Below are 20947 nucleotides of genomic sequence, written 5' to 3'. Positions count from 1 at the left end.
TATCTTAAGTAAAATGCCCAGGAGGAGCACATAGAGAGAGATCCTGGTGGCTATTCTGTGGGTTCTCAATCTTGCTGTGCTGGAGGGGATGCAGCTTAGGGTCCCTTTGTTGTCATGTTATGTTTTAAACTTGCAGTTGTGTGATGAAATACCATTCTTTGGGAGGAAAGTTGCTTTCAATTGTTTGCTTTTCTCTCTCCCTTTTCTCCCTGCTCTCTTCAAGCAGTTGCTCTTGGCTTCAGTGAGACACGCTTTCATGAAGCTGCTCTTGTCCCTTAGGAAAACTGCCGCAGGAAGACCAAAGACATCAAACCCGCAGCTGAGGAGCAGCCGGGCACAACCCTGCAGGGACCCCCCTTTGCTCAAACTGTTTATGAAATTGTAAACCAAGCTGCAAGAGGGAGACGGTCTGGAGGCAGAGGGGAGGGGGAGCTCACTCCTCCTCCCTCTCTGTCTCAAAGCCTTTTGCTTTCCAAGCTCAAACGCTAGCTGAAATCTGACGCCTGGACTGCACACACTGTGAGACGTGGGCATGCCCTTGCAGTGCACTGATTTCCTCTGCAGCTTGGAGAGCCAGAGGCGCGCTGAGGCTCCAAGCGAGGAGTCACTCCATCGGGCAGTGAGTGCCACATCACTGTGCTGCTTGCCTAAGGGGCTCCAGCATGGTTCTGAGGCTCCTGTTCCTCCTCGCCGCGCTGCTTAGGGCCACCAAGCCAGCTCCCCACTGTGAAACCGGCCAGGAGACCCTAGGTAAGGCTTATCACCCCAAGAGTCCCCCTTCTTCTCTTCTTCCTTCTCCTGGAGATGAGCAGAGTAAAGGGTTCCAGCTTCAAGGAGAGGGAGAGAGGAGTTGTCACTCTCCTTTACAGACAAGGGGGATCAGCTTTTTGAAAACCTGCACACTGCTAGTGATGAAACTGGGGTTGTGCTTGGGAAGTGTGGATGGGAAGGCAGGAGATGTGTGACTCTGCAACAGAAAAACAAGGCTGTGATGCAAGGGAACATAATGATTCCCCATTACTGTCTTTAGGGTTGTCTGTAGATGTGTCTTTCTGTTACTTTATGGACTTCCCAACTGTTAGGACCCCCCTCACTCTCATGGGAAATGCAGAAGATTTGCCTCATCTTTGGCCTTGCCTTCTAGGAATGTGGTAATCGGATCAAGAGAAGGTGAACTTTTGACCTTCTGTTTGCTTTTTGGCTTAAGAAAAAAAGCTTTTCCTTACGTTTAGCTTTAGGTCACTTATTTCAAGTCCAAAATATGAGATTTATTAGGATCTGACAGCTGTAAGGGTGTGTTTTAACTTGCTATAAGCAATATGGAATTTGTACGAGTTGATTGGCTGGAAAAGTAAATTTACCCTTTAGAATAAAGGTTAAATAGGAATATGCTGCTAAATTGATTGAAAGCTTTTGATTCAGTAACTATGGACTAGTAAAAAATGTTAAGTGTCTTTTAAACATCTGTGGTTTTTATCAAGTGTATTTAATTAAAATGTCATTTATGTGTACATGATGGAGGCATGAATTTCAGTGTAGTGACAAGGTCTATTCCAGAAAAACTATTTTCAGAGAATCTAAACTTAAAATGAGTCAGAAAAATATTTATTTTATGGTATTACAGGAAGATATAGGTTAACCTGAAACTGACCTTAATTTCCCAAAGAAATTCATCTATATTTCAGTGCTTAAATATAAGCCAAAGACTGTCACTAGCATTGAACTGCTACACAATGCAGTCCATGTGCCATGTACTGCATATAATTTGAGAGTGCTGTTCCCATGGACATCAAGGTCTACCACAGCCTAAAGAGATTTTATTTTTGGACAAAGCTGCACAAAGAGAAGTGTTGTAGACTATTTACAGCCAGTTACAGGAAGAGGCAATGTGGTTTGCAGCATGCACTTTCTCTGTGAGGTATGATTCTACTCCAGTTCCAACTGATCAGTTTTGCCATGGGATATTAATCCTAGCAGCCACAAATTTATGGATCATTGAAGGGTAACTCTGCTGTGGTAGAGTGTTTTGTGTGTGTTGGCAACTGCGCTGTCTTTAGGGGAGGGCTTGCAGAAGGGCAAGCAGTGGAAAAATACCTTGGATCTGGTGGGACTGGACAGCTGAATATGGTGCTAGAGGGATGGGTAAAGGTAGGGAAAGGGAGCTGTCAACATCATCACATTGTGTGCCACATGAGAGTGGGATACACTTCACACTGGAGGACTGTTGAATCAGACAGTAAAGTAGCAGCTTGGACATTCAGAGACCTGCCAGACTTCTCAAGGGTCTTCCTTTTCCAAAAGGGGGGTAAGGTCATGTCAGGCCACATGAAAAGAAAGGGCACTGCGGCAATGTTCACAAACAGACCTGGTAGGGGTCTCCTCTCCGTGGTCAGGGCAGTAGGTTATGTCTTCAGCTGTAGCAGTGGGATTTTCTCCCATTTTAGGATTCCTTGCGTAGGTCTTGATGCATCTCAGTGGTCAGACCTGCAGTGCCCTGCAAGAGGAGACCAGCCTGGAGCTGCTCTTGTAGGAGAGGAGAGCAGGAACCAGTTCTGCTGTCTGACTCCCAGAGAGGCTGGAGCTGCTTTCTTCAGGCTGCCTGGTCTTCTCAGTGATATTTGTTCTGCAGTGACTCATTTTGCCTTTTTTTTAATAAGAAGCCAAAGTGAAACATGATTTACAATACCAAAATCCTTTCAAAATGCTTTTTGCTCTTCTTTTTAGAAAAATAAGGAAATGAGTACTTATAATCCAGCTCTACAATATGATATAGACATAATACACCGAGACATCATACACCGTGTGTGGAGCTTTTTGAGCAGCAGTTGGGAACTGTGGCACCAAGAGAGGGCAAATCCCTTCTCCTTAGCTGTGTGCTGTATCCCTGGGGAGTCAGTAAGCCACTGTCTACTCCAGCAATAGGATGCTACACTGTCCCCTTGAGAGGCAGCACTTCCAGACCCTGATGAGTTTAACTGGCCTCTTAGCCTACAGTTTGGGTGAGAAAAGCACAGCTTAGCGTGTTTCCCCCAAGAGGCGGTCAACCTTTGGCAGAGGGAGCTGGTAACACAGGTTCCTCTTTTATCCAAGTCATATGTGTCTCTGCTGCTGACTGATATATTCCTGTGGTAATTAGTTAAATGAAGTACTTTATCATAACTGACAATGAAACCCAAATCCACGGAGAAGCAGGCTGAAGTCACTTGCCTTCAAATGGGTGACTTTCCCTGCAGCTGGGGCCAACTCTGCAGTTGCAATGACACCAGGGTCAGGCTAAGGCTGAATAGCATCACAGAATAATAGAATCATAGAATGGTTTGGGTAGGAAAGGACCTTAAAGGTCATCTAGTTCCAACCCCCTTGCAGGGGCGGGGTCACCTTCCACTAGACCAGGTTGTTCCAAGACGCATCCAGCTTGGCCTTGAATGCTTCCAGAGATGGGGCACAACAGCGATAAAACCTTTAATAATGCCAATAAAGCCTTTCCTTTCCTGATCAGTTGTATTCAGGTAGAGCTTTATTGTGGAGTTCTGGGGCAGGGGCACACCGGTGCTCCAGTGGGAGCCCCCAGGGCTTACAGGGTGCGCGGGGAGGCAACGTCCGAGGTTCGCCGTGGCCTGGGACCTCCCCAAGGGCCGGGTGTCAGCGGGCCCCTGGTGGCCCCGGGTGGCCTCTGGCCCCGGGAAGCGCCTCCGCCACCGTCCGGGGCCGCGCCGCCGTCTGTGGTGCCACCGTGTGGGCTCCTCGGCTCGTACAGGCTCCGGGCAGGCACCGGAGCTGGGCTGGGGTTAAACGCAGCAGGGATGTCCGAGCCTTTCGCCACGCTCCCGATCCTTGCCCGAGCATTTCAAGGGTGTTTCGGGCACATGGCACAGCCTGGCAGAGGACAGAATCATGGAATAGTTACGGCTGGAAAAGACCTCTGAGATCGTCGAGTTCAACCATTAGCCCAGCACGACTGTGTTCAGCACTTAACCATGTCCCTAAGTACCACATCTACAGGTGTTTTAAATACCTCCAGGGATGACGATCAATCCTTTCCCTGTGGGCAGCCTGTTCCAATGCTTGAAAACCTTTTCTGTGAAGAAATTTTTCCTGATATCCAACCTAAACCTCCCCTGGCACAACTTGAGGCCATTTCCTCTTGTCCTTTTACTTGTTATCTGAGCGGAGAGTTATCTTACCTTGTTACAACCTCCTTTCAGGTAGTTGTAGAGAGTGATAAGCTCCCCCCCCTCGAGCGTCCTGTTCTCCAGGCAGGAGTCCAGAGGGCTGGAGCTGTTTGACCTGAAGCTGTGGAGGTAGGAGAGCAGCTTGAGTGCTGCTCCTGGAATTACCCTTCTTGGCCCACCCGCCACTTTTGGGTCTCCTCCTCTCGAAAGTACCTTGGTGTTTCCCATTATTTTGGCTTGTTCTAGTCCTGAGTCAGACATTGCCCCATCCTGGGGGTCTCTGACTTTAACCACTGGAGATGGGAGGGAGTGGGGAGGTAAAAGGAAGAGAGATGAGGAGTGACAAAAACCACCAGGGCAGGAGGCAGGGGACTGGTATGGTATTTTTTCTGGAGCCCGGAACAGATTCTGTGACACTGACTCCTCTCTAAACCATGGCATTGAGTAAGACTGATTGTCTTCTGGGAAGTCAGACTGTCAGAAAAAGTAGCTTCCAATATAAATGTTTCCACTTAATATACAATACCTTTCCACTCTTCTCTGCAGTTCCCAACTCCACAATGTGCCATGTTTTTTGCTAAGTGAAAAGGGAAAAGCTATTTCCCTTCATGATCTTCGCACTGGCCCCAGCTTCATGGGACCTGAGCATACTTGTTCACTTGCTGTGGATATTTCTTACATCAGTTTCCTGGTGAAACTTGTACCTGTGCACACACACGCAGACAGAGCCACTCCAGGTGCTGTTCTTCACGTGTGTGTGATTACACTGAATGACCTGCAGTGGGCTGGGGTCTGCTCTCTGCCCCAGTCCAGTGGTGCCAGCTGGGTTCCTCATCCTGCTGTGGCTGGCACAGGCAGGTGCTCACATGGAGCACGACCACAGGACTGTGCTGCCACATGTGGGAAAGCCCAAGCCCTAGGAATCTTGCCTGCTGGACCCAAGATGGATGTGTCCAAGTCTTGCCAAAACACAAAAATGCAGAACTAGCATTGACATCATGCTCACTCACAAGATGAGAAATTCCAGCTCTCGTAAAGCCGGTTGTCATCACTGAATCATGTGAGCTGCTCTGGATTCCCGCCACTGGCTCTAGTATTCTACAAATTATTATTTTAGCAACACTGACCTTCAGTTACATTTAACATGGGAAATGGGCTCAGAAACAGCCACTTATGTGGGAAAAGTAAGTTTATATTGAAAATATAATACACAGATATATCCTTTTACTGCTGAAATGGTTTATGCATGATTTTAGTCTGAAGGTAAAGTTTTTTCAGGATACTTGTTGAGATATCTATAGATCATGGGGGTGCGAACACATAGAAGTCAAAACTTCAACAAAACCCCACTGCCCTAAGGAACAGCTAGGCTTTTAGCAAGACCCTAATACTAATTTTTGATCCCCTGTAATATTTATGGGCATTGCCTTTCCCTTCACACAGTCACAGTGTTTGAGGATGTTGGCTGGCTGATAGATACCATGGTCCCTGCTGACATCATGTGAGAGCCATTCCCTTCTCAAGCCTGGAGCAAATGTTGGATAAATGTCACAGGTATTATTGCTTGAGATAGGGCTGAGCATGGAGGTACCAGGCAGAAGTCACCTATCATGTTGTGAGCATAGTGTTTGAGGCTGGTGGGCCATGTCTTGGTCTCTTTGCTGGGTTTTTATGACTGCTGAATCTTGTTTGGACACAATCACTCTCCCATTTTGATGCAGCTGTCACAGATTAATGAATTTTAGGGACTTAGGGTCGCTCTGCCTACTGTAGAAATAAAAACGAAATTTCGATCCCTTAATTTATCCTGCTGTACCTCAATTGATTTGTAACTCCCTATAAAACACCCGAGTTTTACAGGGTTATAACAGGACACCTTTGTCTAGGAGACAATGTGAGATTAAGAGGCAGATTTAAGTCAAGGTTGTTGAATTAACTGTTAATCTTTTGTAACATAAAACCACCACATTTGGTTAAAACTCACAGGAGAATCAAATGTGATGTTAATTACAATAATTTTCATACATCTAAACTAAAGAATAGACAGAGTTGTTCTAGGGGGCTGCATAGACTGTTTAAAGAGGATGGAATGATATTTTGGCAAATGTTTTGGAAAGGTTGTAGTAGAACAGATAAACTCCTCAGTTTTTTCAGACATAATCCTTTGTCCCATGGCATTCAGCAGAGTTGGCCTTACTAAAAGGAAAGTTTCTGACTGTTGTTGACCAACGCATGTGGAGAATACTACATCCATAGACAGTGGGAACTGTGCTATAAAGAGTGTGTGATCACAAGGTACATCTGTGGAGGCATCCCAGCTCCCAGCTCCACATTAACAGGTTAATAACTGTTTTCATCCTTCTCCAGGCACCCTGGCAAAAAATTTGATCCTTTAGATGATAGCTGTAGAGATTTCCTGACCTATTGCACCTTCTCATCATAGCTGTTGTTTAAACAGCATTATCCCCCACATCTGAGCTGATTTCTCCCTCCTTCACTGACCAGACACTGAGGGATGATCTCCATATGTCTCCAGATCATCCTGGTACACAGGAAATGCTTGTTCAGCAGCAGCCTAGCCACACATGCAGCTCAGTAAGCCTTCAGCCAATTTGGCAACACATTTTGTTGTTTTGTTGTCATTGTCTCTGTTGCATTTTGTTTTCCCAATGGGTAATTTTTCCCTCCCAACTTGGAAAAGATCTCAACTGAGGCCAGGAAAGGGCATTTAATATATTTTGTTTTGAGAATTATGTTTCTGTTCAGGATTGTCAGCTCCTGAAGGACTCCCTGGAGCAGCTCTTACCAGCCAGATACACAGCTGAGGTGACACGGGGAGGGGGTCTGGTCACCAGAGGCACCAAGGCAGGTGATGGGGACAGACAGGCAGACAGAATATTCTTCATCTGTTCTTGTAGGTGCCTATCACTGCAGATATGTCTGAGTTGCATCGAGCAACTAGAAACAAGGGGGAATTGCTGGCCCCCACTGAGGCTGTCTTTGTGCCCTTGCCATATGACAAGTCTTGGTATGCATTTGCACAGATTTGGACCTGTCACCTGCAGGTTGTGAGCTCCCATTATCCATGGAAAAACTTCAGCACCTTCTCACTGGCCCCAGAGCAGTTCTATGGGAGAAACAGCCCAGAAAAAGCTGATTGCAGTGTCATTGCTGTAGGAACACCTTCAGTAATTCAATAAGAATGGGTGTTTAACTGAATGCCAGGCAGCAGGTGGGTTAGAAAGAAGTGTGATTAGTAACAAATACTGGCCTGAGCCTCCCTGCTGTGATCTTGCTCTGCAAAGTAAAAGCAGATGAGGCATTAATCTCTTTCAGGTGCTTTCAGGCTTCTTCATGTGAGGGAGCAGGGCTAAAGCAGGGCTGTATGTTGTTCCTGCTTGCTGCTTCTGCCTGTTGCAAACACATCACTCCTCCAGGCAGTTGCTGCAATTGCCAGAGTGGAAGATTAATGACAGGATTTCAGTCCTCTACTCACAAAAACTTTGATGTATCCAGAAAATTGAGTTAACCACGTGGCTGCTTTTTGCAAGCACTCTTCTCCAGTTTTCCTGGAATTCCTTTTCTGTGGTTGTGGATCTTCTCCAATTCTGCCCTTGCATGTATGCCTTAGATGTGTAGCTGCTTTCTTTTTTGGGCTTTCTGTTTGGCCGTTTTCCCCCTGTCCAAGCTACTCATCTCTCTCAGTCCTCTGCCACTAGTCCTCTCACATATTCACTACTCCTTCACCCTCCTCCTCATGATTCTGGTCCATTTTACAGTTATATAATGGATCTTGTCCTGTTCTTGTCCTCATACTGTAGCTGGGAGCTGGCTCCTGAAGCAGGCTGTGCTTTCCCATTTGAAGGTGCTGTTCCAGTGTTTTGCAAAATCGTAGAAACAGCATCTGCATCTTACTACTGATATTAAGTTTTGTCTCTTTTAGTGTTACAAGGCAGATTATCATTGAAAGACTGACTCAATGAGCCATGTAGAACAGCAATATAATATAATAATAATAAATACTAATATAACAAGGAACTGAAATGCTTTGTGTGGAAAAATGGAGGTTTTTGCTATAAACAGACTAAAATGAATACATATGTCTTCCAGTTTAAGAAAAGTATTGTAAGAAGCCCAGAAAGCTGGTAGGGGGTGTGCTGGACTGCGCGGATCAAATAAGATGAGATAATTTATGTTATAAAGACCTGCACACCCCCTACCAATTTGCCTCACTGAATGATTTAGATATTTTAGATTTAAGAGTGGCCTTTGGGCTTATTCCATATCATCAATTGCCCGAGTCTCCTGTTGCCTTTGCTCTTGAAATGGCAAGTGACCAGGCCATGGTACTGGAAGTAGCTGTTGAGCTCCATTGTCTGGGTTAGGGTTAATCACAGCAGCTTGCTTCCTTCAGTGCTGAATCATCAAGGGAAAAAATGTAAGCTTGGCAGTAAAATATGTATGTGCTGCATTGTAGATTTTCAAGCTTGCCTTTGCAAATTGAAACCATAAGCGTATAATATAGAGAGGGCTCAGAAAGCTTGAAATGGCTTTTCTCCTCTTCAATAAGTTATTTTATCCATAATCTTAAATAGAAACTGTACTACTGAAAGGACTTTTGTAGCTCTGATGGAATAGATAGAGTACAAAAATAAACATTAAAAATTGAAAAGGTTGTTCTGGGTCAGGAAGAAAAAGGTGTCTCTGTACCAGCCTATCCATGGATGTGACTTTGAGAGTGGGCGACACTGTCTTCCTTTGAGATCAGGGGAGCCTCTGCCCAAAAAATGGAAGAGGTTTAGACTCTTTCATGCACAGAAGAAGCAGTAACTGAAGCCTGCCAAGTGAACCAGGAACTCTTTGTATGTCATCACCTGTCATTTCTCTTATGAAAATGAGAAAAGGAGTGGCTGAACTCTTCTGGTATTGCCAGAGCTTAGAGAAAATGAGCTATAATGGGTGGGGATGGGGATTTGCTGGTGACTTCTGTGTGCAGAGACCTAGGACTGTGGGTGCAGGGCTGCAGGAACAGAGAGTACAGTTGCAGCTTGGGAGCTGGCCTTGGAGAGTTTCCTGCCACTGGCTCTCCAGGCAGGCAGGCAGGCAGGTTCTGGCCCAGCTACGTGTATTCACACTTATTTATATAAGCACACATACTAGAGAATTATCTTTGGCCCTTGTAGAACTTCACACTCCAAAACATATGTAAGCATTGGCATTAGAAAACATTGGGAAAGTCCAAACACCACATCAGCACACATACATGTTTAAGACTGGCTATAAAGCAAGGTTTGGTATAAACCAGACCTTTTCTCTCTTGCTTTTATGTACATTGGCTCCTGATAACCTGAAATCTCAAGCTATTTCACTACTGCATGTTTACAAGACAGAGCTGTGTCTGATGTATGGATCATATGATAGCTTCCATGATGGGGAGAGGTAGTACAGTTTGGGCAGAGCTGGCCTTTGACAGCAGAAAAAGTTGCATAGAGAGAAAACAGCACAATATGCTGCAAAAGTGTGAGGCTTAGATCTAATTTTAGACTTAGATCTAGGTTTAGATCTAGGTGTAGGACCCAGGAGCAAGGAGTCAGTTTTACCAGTGAATGAGTAAATATTGATAACTGATTTTGTAAGGGGCATCCTGGGTCACAAGCAGTGGAAAAGCTTTATCCACTAAGCAGGGGATGTTGCAGATTCACCCCTGCTTATCACATACTGAGATGAATAACTTCAGTTGCCATGGAAAAGATTTATATGGATTTGGGTTCCTCATCTAAAAAATAGATTTATCCTCTTCAGTCAGCATCTTTGTTAATGAGTAATAGCCATGTTGTTTAATGGATTGCCTCTCCCTCTGTAAGAATGGTTAAAACGTGCAAGTGTAGAAGCCAGGTAGCAGATAGTATGAAACCAGAGCTGCTTTTACCTCTCCTGTGTTAACACCTCCTGCTCACAAAAGGATCCAGTCCTCTGGTGAACCCAGGATAGCTATGACTTAGCAAAATTTCACGTCTCTTCCATCAGCCCTCCATTGCTCCCCGATGCCTTCCTTCTGGCCAGCTGGGCAGAAAGAGGCATCTGCTAAATGGAGCAAGTCTGCTGCTGCTCAGAGAGCTGGAGCAGGGACAAGCAGCAGCACCTTGTCCAGACCCCGCCTGCTGCATTTCCTCTTCGGTTTCCTCTGCTTGTTCCAGCGTGTTCCCAGAACACCTTTTTGCTCCAGCTGAATAAGCAGAATCCTGAGACAGCATTGAGAATGGGCTTGTGCCACACTGATGGCTATAACACTCCTGTACAGCAAAGGAGGTCAGGGAGATTGTGTACGCCTCAGTTTTGTTATTTGATCATTGCATGTCAGAGATAGAAACAAAAGGGACATTTGTAGCTTGGTCCCAGAGCTGGCAGAGGGCAAAATGCCTCTTACCTTTGAGGAAATGTGAGCAGATGTAGAAAGACCATTCATACTCCCCAAATGCCCCATGAAGAGCTGTGTTCAACACACATGACCCTCTAGTCTAAAATAATAGCTACAGTACATTCATTTTCTGCTCAGGAGAGAAAAAAAAAAGGTGTTGAATATTTCTCATCCACCCTTCAAAGTAATGAAGGGGATTTGTTGCTAATGACACAGGTGATAAACAGAGATAGCGTCACTTTGCTTGTTGGGACGTGGCTGAACTCAAGCCAGTCCCATCCACACCATGTTTTCCCCTCTGTATGGAACATTTGGCTGGCTCCAGACTTGTGTCCAAGGCTTCTGAAACGTGGGTGTGATGGCGTTAGGATATAAGACTATCCAGATTCAGGAGGTAGTGACATCCAATTTTATCAGCAGGATTAATTGCTGGAGCTCTTACTAACAAGAGATCACTCTTTCCCAGATAGTGTTATACAAAATGCTATTCCTTGATTATCCCCAGATGTTACACTACATGCAGTATCTGGCTGAGATGAAGCTTTTTTAGAAATGTCTTGACCTTAATAACTAACTCACAGAGGGGATTGTGCCTAGCTAGGGGAAACACTGAAATCCTATAACGGAAGGTACTGTTGATGAACCAGGTATTATTTAATGCAATTAGCATAATGTACTGAGCCAGGAAAGCAGTATGTATGGATATAATTTTTTCCAGCTTACTGCTTACCAGAACTTGTTGATGTTGGAGGTGCACTGTTTCTGCTAGTTCTGATGCCTCATTTATTTTATGAGGTAATGTGGCTCAATTACAAGTCATAATATAGAACCAGCCTCATTTCCAATTCAATGTCCCCCTCCAAGATAAAACCCCAGGGTTAATTTGGTTCTCATTACAATGACTTTATTTTGGCTAAAGAGCGATCAGCTCATTAGCAACACATATGCAGATGATTACAGTTAAACAAATATGCCAGGAGTAGAAGTTTAAGCTCTCTTTAGCAGCAAAAAAAGAAAACATAATGAATTTGGTCTTATGAGGACAAATACCTTATTCAAAGATGAACAAGAAGCTAGATGCCTGTCCCCCCAGTGACAACTAGGAGAAATAGCAGCAGAACTAGATTCCCAGTACATCATAAGGAAAGTGAACCTGTTGGTGTTGATAAAACTTGCAGTTACTGGCTTAGCTCCTACGAGGTACTGGTGAAAACAACTCCAGTACCTTGGTAGCAATATTTTTCTTTAGTTGCCAGTATTGGAGAAGGACAACATAAAATCATTGGTTATTGGGAGAAAAAGAGGCCTCTCCTGAGTCATCAAACTATGTTCCTTCAGAATCAAGAGAGCTTCATTTATTTGACCCAGTAAACAGAAAGCTGAGGAGATCTGATTGCTCTTTGCAAGCAGGGGGTGAAGGAATGCACCAGGGAACACAGAGAGCTATTTAAGCTGAAGGACAATGCTGGCACAACACCACATGGACATAAACTGGCCACAAATACTTTCAAACAGGAAATTAAAAGGCAATTTCTAGCCATTAGAAGAGTAAGCTTTTGGGTAGGGAAATAATTAGTTTTAAGATGTTATTAAAGGATGATAAAATGCAGTTGCTAGAGATAGGATGAAGTAAGATGGGGAAGAAACAAAGTCCCCTCATATCTACCAAAGGCTGAATTGCTTTACAAGAAAGTCACAGACAACATCATTTAGGACCAACAGATTTTTTAGTGGAGATCAATAAGACACCTTGTTATGTATGGAAGGAATCCTATGGAGTTTTAGACTAAACAGATTGATAAGGACCTACATTTTGATTAGTGAAATTTCCTAGGCACCGAAGTTACAGTTTTTAGGCATTTCTAGAAATATTGGCCAGTTGTCAGGGCTGGGCTAAACACCTTTGTCAAGCATAGGCCTGATTTCTTACGAAACCACATTTCAGATACGTTGTCAAGTCCTCCCTTTTTAAAGTGGATCAAGGACTGGCTGGTCAGTGGATTTGCCTGCCATGCCCTGTACCTGATCCCTGCAGTCTTTTCTTATTAAACTCCATTTCCAACTCTTTGCCTGGGTGTGGGTATTGCTTTTTGTGCATGTGGATGGTGGTGTATGAGGTTCCTCATGCCAGCAACTGGTGTGAGACAATGGGTCGGTGGGGCTTGTGTGTCCAGGGCTCAGCAGTTGGAGGGATCAGAATGTGGGTGTCTTGTGTGTGTTTGTCAGTGTGTGCCATTGCTAGCAAACACCAAGCTGGACTAGCAGTGGACAGGACAAAATATATGGGAGATGGATATTTGAGGGTCTGTAATCCTGGACTAGATACTGACAAGACCAGAGGGTCTCACTGGATACCTGAGGAATCAGGAGGTCCAAGCCAGCTGTTAGGAAGACCAAAGTGTCTGGGGCTTGGCTAACAGTGAGACCCTTGGTTTGGACCAGCTACCAGAGAGACTAATGTGTGTGTCAGCACATGAGGCAACCAGTAGGTCAGTGTATCCAGGGGCCAGCTACTGGGAAACAGCCTAGTTACTCAGATTCCAGTGTGTTTGTGCTGAGCAACTGGAGGGATACACCTGTACTTCTTTTTCATCAATGGTCTTTCCTCCTGTTTAACCAGAAAGGGGAACAGGATGATGCTTTGTGTTTGCCTGTGCTGCATTTTCTCTTTGTGTATACATGTAATACATGCCTGCTGGGAATATGTGCTTGTCCCTGGTATGTCTGGACCTCAGGATACAGAGCTTCAGCAGCCTCTGTGGGGATACCAGACTGGACAATTCCTAGCACTAGGGAGGTACTATGTACACCTGCCCTGTAATGACTTTTCTTTTCCTCTTTATTTGCAGGTCAATGCCAAACAGTACGGAAAGGTATGATGTGTCTTTGCTCGCTCTTCATGGAGAAGCTCAAAACCTTAAGTATTTCTTCATTATTTCTTTGCAAGTGTTCTAATATTGGTGCTCTGGTAGGTCTTGTTACAAGAGAAATGTACTTTTTCATGCAATGTAGGATTTTGCTGCTGTGACAATGGCATTTGTTACCAATCAGAGCCATTATCAAGAGAAGGAGGCTCAAATATAGACCAGTTACTATAATAGCCAGTAATATTATGAAGAGATGTCTTTCTATTACTCCCTTTTCACCTCTGAGTTGGCTGAAGGTATTACCAGCACTTAGCCTTCTCAAGACCTCCTAACATGATTTCTTAAAAAGTAATCACTTTTATGGGTCTGCTTGTCTGTGAGTTAAGTCCCAGAATAACTTTTGATCCTTTTGGGCAATTTCAATCAAACTTCACAGAGGGCCTGCAGTTTCAGAGATATTAAACTCTACAAATTTTGTGGGCCCAAGGAGAGAAGAGAGATATCTTACTGGTACATTCCTCACTAAAAAAAAAAATCTATATGATCTCACACCTCATCAGTGAATCCATATGATAAAGGAAGGACAGGGAAGAGAGTGATATCACAAATACACTTTCTTTCAGGAATCTGAGTTTTTCTCATGTTAGACAACAGCAAATTTACACCTCAACAGAGTTTTTTTCTCTCTTAGGAGTTTAAAAAACTCAAATTGTATTCATAATTTAAATCAATTAAGATTTAATTGGAAATTAAATTGGAGAGACACGGATTTCATGGGTGTACCACTCAGTGGATAAGGAATTGGATGGATGTTCACACTCAGAGGTGCAGTCAATGGCTTGATGTTCAGGTGGAGTGCAGTGATGAGTGATTTTCCTCAGGGGTTGGTACTGGGACTGGTGTTGTTTAATACCTTTGTTGACGACATGGGCAGTGGGATGGAGTGCACCCACAGCAAGTTTGCCAATGACATCAAACTGTGTGGTGAGGTCCACACACTGGAGAGAAGGGATGCCATCCAGAGGGACCTTGACAGGCTTGAGAGGCAGGTCTGAGCAAACCTCATGAAGTTGAACAAGAACAACAGCAAAATCCTGCACCTGGGTCAGGGCAATCCCAAGCCAAATGCAGGCTGAGTGGAGAATGGATTGAGAGAAATCCTGAGAAGGACTTGGGGGTGGTGGTCGATGGGAAGCTCAACATGACCAAGCAATGTGCACTTGCAGTCCAGAAAGCCAAAAGTATCCTGGGCTACATAAAATGCAGGTCAAGGGAGGTGATTCTGATACTGTACTCAGCTCTTGTGAGACCCTGCCTAAAGTCCTACATTCAACTCCGGTGCTCTTAAAACAAAAAGGACATGAATCTGTCAGAGCAAGTCCAGAGGAGGAGCCACAAGAGACCTGGAGCACCTCTCCTATGAAAATAGGCTAAGACAGTTGGGGTTGTTCATCCTAGAGAAGAGAAGGCCCCAGGGAGACCTTAAAGCATCCTGTCAGCACCAAGGAGGCCTCTAAGAGGTCTGGAGAGGGACTTGGGAGAATGGCTTTAAGCTGAAAGGAGTCAGATTATATATTAGGAAGAAATTCTCACTATGAGAGTGGATAGGCACTGGACCAGGCTGCACAGAGAAGTTGTGGCTGACCCACTCCTGGAATTGTTCAAGGCCAGACTGGATGGGGCTCTGAGCATCCTGGTCTAGCAGATGTGTCCCTGACCCTGGCAGGGGAGTTGGGACTACATGATCCTTAAGGTTCCTTTCTATTCCAAACTGTTCTACAGTTCTATGAGTATGTGTCAGCCTTTCATTTGGAAACTAGACTTTATTAATTTTGGTTGTTTTCTAATTTCAGTGGTTTTCAAACTATGTTTCAAATGAACTCCCACATGGGCTCAGTACTCCAGTGTTTTCTAGGCAGGGATTTATCCTTTTTTTTTTTTTTCAGGTATTGAATTAACAAAATGCATCTAATTTAGAAACAGTGGTTATCAATCAGATAAACCCTGATGCCCCACAAATTTACAGATACCATTTGAATTCTGAAGGACATCTAAATGCTTTAAAGCATTTGCAATCAATCTCTAGACCACGCATGCTTCTCATCATCTTTCTATATGTTGTTTTAGACATGAAAGTCATTTGAGTACTGCAAACTGCTTCCAGCCTATCTGAGAACAAAAGGAATAAGTTCATTGAACATGGTATTTGTTATGTCATCTTTGAACTATTCAGAATGTCTGTGAAGTAAGTTATTTTTCCTCTGTTCATCTCCCTTTCATAGCAAAATGTGTGGATATTGCCTTAAGTTCTTGTACTGATGTTGCCTATACTCAAATGGCGTATCCCAATTTTCTGGATCAGAAGTCTCGAGAAGTGATTGAGTACAGCTCTGAGTACCTCCTCATCAGTGTGCTGCACAACTTGCTCCAGGGAGAATGTAATCCTGACCTGAGGCTCCTGGGCTGCTCAGTGCTGGCCCCACAGTGTGAAAAGGACAAAGTTATAAAGCCCTGCAGGCATGTCTGTGAAAACCTAAAAAAAAATTGCCTCCCTGCCTTTGATGCAATAGACATGGCTTGGCCCTACTTCTTAGACTGCGACCGCTTTTTCGCTGGGGAAGAAGAGGGATGTTTTGACCCGTTGGCAAAGCTACGAGGTGAGGAAGGAAGCTCTGTCAACACATCTTGTCTGCATGCGAAGGGTCTCATCTCACTTTTCTTGACATATCTATGGCACAAAACCTCTTTGCTTGTCATCTCAACTTGTTGTCTTTAGAGACACCTGTGTGATTCATTTTGTTCCACCTATTTTAAACACCTAATTAAACTGTGCTCAAGAAATATCTGTTTCTCTCTTCATTTACAAAGAGATCAAGAGAGACAGCTCAGAGCAAGATGTTTGGATGCATTTAGATAAACCCTGTCCTGTGTGATAGCTGTCTATATATTTGAAATATTTTATTTTAAAACTGAAACTTTAATGCACTCATGATTTTTTGACTGCTTGACAAGCTTAACAGCTCATTAAAGTGTTCTCATTAATGATTGTCACAGATTTTTGTTTGGATGAAGAAAATCCAGATAGCTGAAGACAGATGAATCTCATAAAAAAATAAATTTGATCCATCAAATTCAAAAGGAAAAATCTGTACAATTTGTGACTAAAATCTGCTAGCATGCCAAAGGCCAAATTAAAACTGGAGGTTTCACAAAATATTTGTCAGTGTGCATATGGATTAGTAGGATTTTGAAAACAAAATATGCCACAATAAACAGTGTAAGATGTACTACATACATTTAAGGTTTTGATTGTGTCTGTATTTTCTATAATTCTTCAACTTATAAAGGTATTTTGCAAAAAAGTGCAGGCTTTCATGCAATCCTCTGAGCACTATGGTCTTAAACACTCTGTTACAACTTTTCTTTGCAGGAGAAGTAGATGTTGAGGAAGATTTGCCTTCAAACTTGCCAGCAACTTTTATTCAGTTCAAACACCATTCATATTCCCAAATGGTTAGCACGTTGAAGAAGACTGCTTCTAAGTGCTCTCAGATTGCAACAACTTACAGCATAGGTCGCAGTTTTGAAGGGAAGGATCTCTTTGTGATTGAGTTTTCAACCAAGCCTGGACATCATGAACTGCGTGAGTTACATCAGTGTTGATCAGGTTGCCTGAGGGGAGACCACTCTATCTGAGTGAAAACAAGTTCTTTTAATTGGATAACACTAAAACTGTAAAAAGCATTTATTCAAAAAAATTTCTTCTCCCTTGTATTTCTGAATTACAGTGATACCCAATGATTCACTGTAGCAACTACAACTCAGTAGGGCAGTAGCAATTTCTTACTGTTATGACCTCTGCGTATGACCCTGGTTAGTATTCCTTGCTCCTAGATGCATGTTACTTGGTTGTAGGGGAGTTATTTGGCTGTTATTTGTTTATGCCCAGTGTACATCTACCACTTCCTCAGTCTCCCTTTATTTATCACTGTACCATGAAACCTCCTCACTCTTCCTACAAGCAAGGCCTGTCCCTAGTCTAAACACGGTCCTTCACATCCTAAAATACATACATCTTCTGAGAAGGCCTCAGATACAGAAGGACATTGATATCAAAAAAGGACAATCCAGCACAGAAAACACTGCTCCTGAACAGAGATTCTGGTCAGTGCAACACTTGTCAGTGTAACAGGTGGATGATACAAGGAATTTATGATATCATAGCACCTGAACAGATGCTGTTATACTGTATATAGGTGCTAATATATTTTAGTATATGAATCCCTGAAGAGGGGAACAATTGATGATCTCAATTTCATGGATTCATCACTGTGACAGTAAGGGCCAGATTTTTAAATGTTCTAAATTCTTCAAAATTTGAATAATTTTCTTAGGGAGTATTAGGTATTGTTTTCCAGCTCCCAGCTCAAAAATCATACCTGACTAAATCTGGTGGATTGCTATGGGCACTGCTGCATACTAAGTGCCTCAGGTTGGTTTTCATCAGAAGACCTCCCTCATCAACAGAGCCTCAGCAGTGTGGCAGAACTGAACTACATCTGACTTAATACTTTATTGAGATTATCGTCTCAGGTCAGGCTACTCTGTCCTCTGTGTGCTGTGCTGCAGGGGATGCAGATACAGCAAAGACTGGTATTTTTTTTTACTCTTGCTGCCTTGCATGGTAGAGGTGTTTTGAGGTGCCTTTGGACTCAAGTTCCTGGTAGATGTCTTTAACAGAGCAAAGATCTACATTACATTTTTCTGGCCTATCATGCTTCCTCTCTTTTTTAAAGAAAAGAAGTTGCAGGTGTCTTTTTAAGCTTATACTCCATTTGCCAGGAAAACACAAAGTCTATGAATCAGGCTTTTAAATGAAAACTGTGATATGGCATGATAAAAGATGGTACTTAGCCATTACATTACCTAGCATTTTTCTTCTAAATCTGTTGCTTTATGCTGCTCAGGACAGCCTAAAAGGAGGGGGAAATAGCTCCAGAACTGGAGATTTTGCCAGCCTGAGCAACTGGCATAATAGCTCTGTGCCAGGCTCCCTCCAGTGTCTAGTGCTCAAGGCTGGCCAGGATCAAAGGCAAATATGAAGAAGTAGACAGGAAAGAGTGTCTCCAAAGTGCAACTATTTTCTACTTTCCATTAGTCTCTAAGGAAGGATGGAAATTGAGAGAATAACTGCAGGGAATTGTGAAATTATGTGTTTCTAATAGTCTTATTCAAAGGCTATTTAGCCTGAAAACCACTTTTTATGCACGACTCAATTTCTGTTCCAAATAGAGGGGTGATATATTACACATCTGCAGGTAATTTCTAGGATCTGTGGCAAAATTGAAGCCATCCAAGGTAAGCGAGAATGCCAGGGGTATATTTTGTTCCTTCCCAGCCATGGCGTTCTTGTTTACAATTAATGATGAGTCCAGTAAAAGCTGAGAGCAATGACTGCCTCTTATGGTTTGGGATACTGATAGATTGGACTTAACTTTATTTTGCACTTTTTAAACTGTTGCTGAACTGATGTGTAATAGAGGGAAGTTCACCTGGAACTGATGTGCTGTTTACAGGATAGTGTGCATGAAACTAGTGTAAATAAAAGTTTCTGATTCATAAGTAAACAATTTGGGTTACTCTGTTTTTGGAAGCCACCCAGATATAATCAAATTAAGCATCTCATTACTTCATGTTCCACAGTCAAGCCAGAATTTAAGTACATTGGCAATATGCATGGAAATGAAGTTGTGGGGAAGGAACTTCTGATATACCTTGCACAATATCTGTGTTCGGAGTATCTTCTTGGGAACCCTCGCATCCAGACCCTGATTAATAACACCAGAATTCATCTCCTGCCTTCACTCAACCCTGATGGGTATGAACTAGCTGCAGAAGAGGTAAAAAGTTTTGTATAAGGAGGTGTTCAGGTCTTCGTGGTTCTAGAATTCCCCATGGGAAAGAACAAACTGGGAGGGGAATGTCACATAAAGGAGGGAACGTTAAAATCGACAGCCAGAATGCCGGCTGGGTTTGGTGGTGGGTTGCTTTCCAGAGATGATGAGAACAGAAATAAAAGGAAATCACAGCCATATTTGTCATTTTTGCTGCCTGCATGGGATGATGTGGGAATGACTGTGTTACTTTTTCACACATTTAGCACCCTGCAATCAGTTCTAGAACAAAATGCCTTCTGACTCACTGTAATGATTTAAATTTTTTATAAGGAAATGTAGCTTAATACCATGGAATAGATGTTCCCCCTGTTTTAGAAGTACAGGTATTATGAATTGTGAATATTTTCTGTACTGTCCCAGTTTCATAATGGATGGCAGTTTTCAGAGATCAACTAATTTCTGAAGGAAACCTGTGAAAAAAATTCTGTAATATGTTACCTGACGCTCTTATTTTTTTCATCTCACTGTTTTCATTACCACCATAAGCATGAAACTAGGCTTTTTCTGCTTACTCATTTAGTGAAAGTCTAGGGTTATTGCACTCTGCCTGATCCTGTCTTGGGGTATCACCTGTGTTTTCTTTTTCTCCTCCTCTAACCCACTCTGCATGCTACTCTGTGCTGAGCAAGAAGATGCTGTGTTCCTCTTGTGAGTCACGTCACTGGTGAGTGAAATGCTTCCTGCATGCTAGTTAGTGCATTAATATTCATGTGGACAAAAAGTGATTAATAAGTGTGATTTTTTTTTAACAATACAGACATTTTCAGTTTACTTCTTTTAAAACTTCTCTTTGACTAAAATGGCATTTTAAACAATTTCCATAAAGTGCTATTTTGAGACAGGAAGTTAATCTGAGGTTGGCTTCTGTATTACAAATTAGGGAGCTGGTTACAATGGATGGGTCATTGGACGACAGACAGCTCAGAACTTGGACCTGAACAGAAATTTCCCAGATTTGACATCTGAGGCTTACAGAAGAGCTGGCATTCGTGGAGCCCGTCTGGACCACATCCCCATTCCACAGTCCTACTGGTGGGGTAAGGTATGAATTACAGATTTTATAAATCATATATACTACAGAGTAACTCAGGAATTAAGCAACTAAGAATGCTTGGTCTGAAGTTCCTTGCTGGTAATCTATAAAATGCTGATTTTATAAGTACTACTGAACTGGACAGGTTCAGAATTGGCATGAAAATCATGATGTAGGTCTGGACAAAGAGGCAGGTCTCACAGATCATTCAGAAAATTTGTGGATAATTTGAATTTTGTTATTTTAGATTAAGAATAATAATTGTTATGAGGGGGCCACAAGTGTGTGATGACTCATTATTAGTGATTTAAAATGTGGTGCACACGTTAAGACTTTATGGATTCGGCTGTCATTGCAGTAAGTTCTACACAGGTTTGATGCAACAGTGGTTTCTGTCTTGGAAAATGTACAAAGGCTTCATGTAAAGTTGTGTGGCATCAGAATCCATAAAAAAAAGGATGTTTATAGGTGAGTGTAACCAGATAGAGCAACAGAAACAG

The 20947-nt window shown here is 43.1% G+C and overlaps 1 protein-coding gene across 1 annotated transcript in view; it reads left to right on the top strand.

The window, feature by feature from the left end:
- Positions 1-580: 580 nt before the first annotated feature.
- The window catches only part of CPZ (carboxypeptidase Z), a 38333-nt gene continuing 17966 nt past the window's right edge, over positions 581-20947 (top strand). The window contains exons 1-6 of the mRNA XM_027642891.1: positions 581-750; positions 13440-13463; positions 15740-16114; positions 16888-17100; positions 19161-19357; positions 20295-20456. Of these exons, the coding sequence (XP_027498692.1) occupies positions 663-750; positions 13440-13463; positions 15740-16114; positions 16888-17100; positions 19161-19357; positions 20295-20456 (1059 nt within the window). The 5' untranslated portion in view covers positions 581-662. The remainder of the gene's footprint in view (positions 751-13439; positions 13464-15739; positions 16115-16887; positions 17101-19160; positions 19358-20294; positions 20457-20947) is intronic.

Source organism: Corapipo altera, unplaced genomic scaffold, assembly GCF_003945725.1.
Source record: "Corapipo altera isolate COAL_440 unplaced genomic scaffold, ASM394572v1 22, whole genome shotgun sequence".
In the NCBI taxonomy this organism is placed as follows: Eukaryota; Metazoa; Chordata; class Aves; order Passeriformes; family Pipridae; genus Corapipo; species Corapipo altera.
This window is presented reverse-complemented; position numbering and strand designations above follow the sequence as displayed.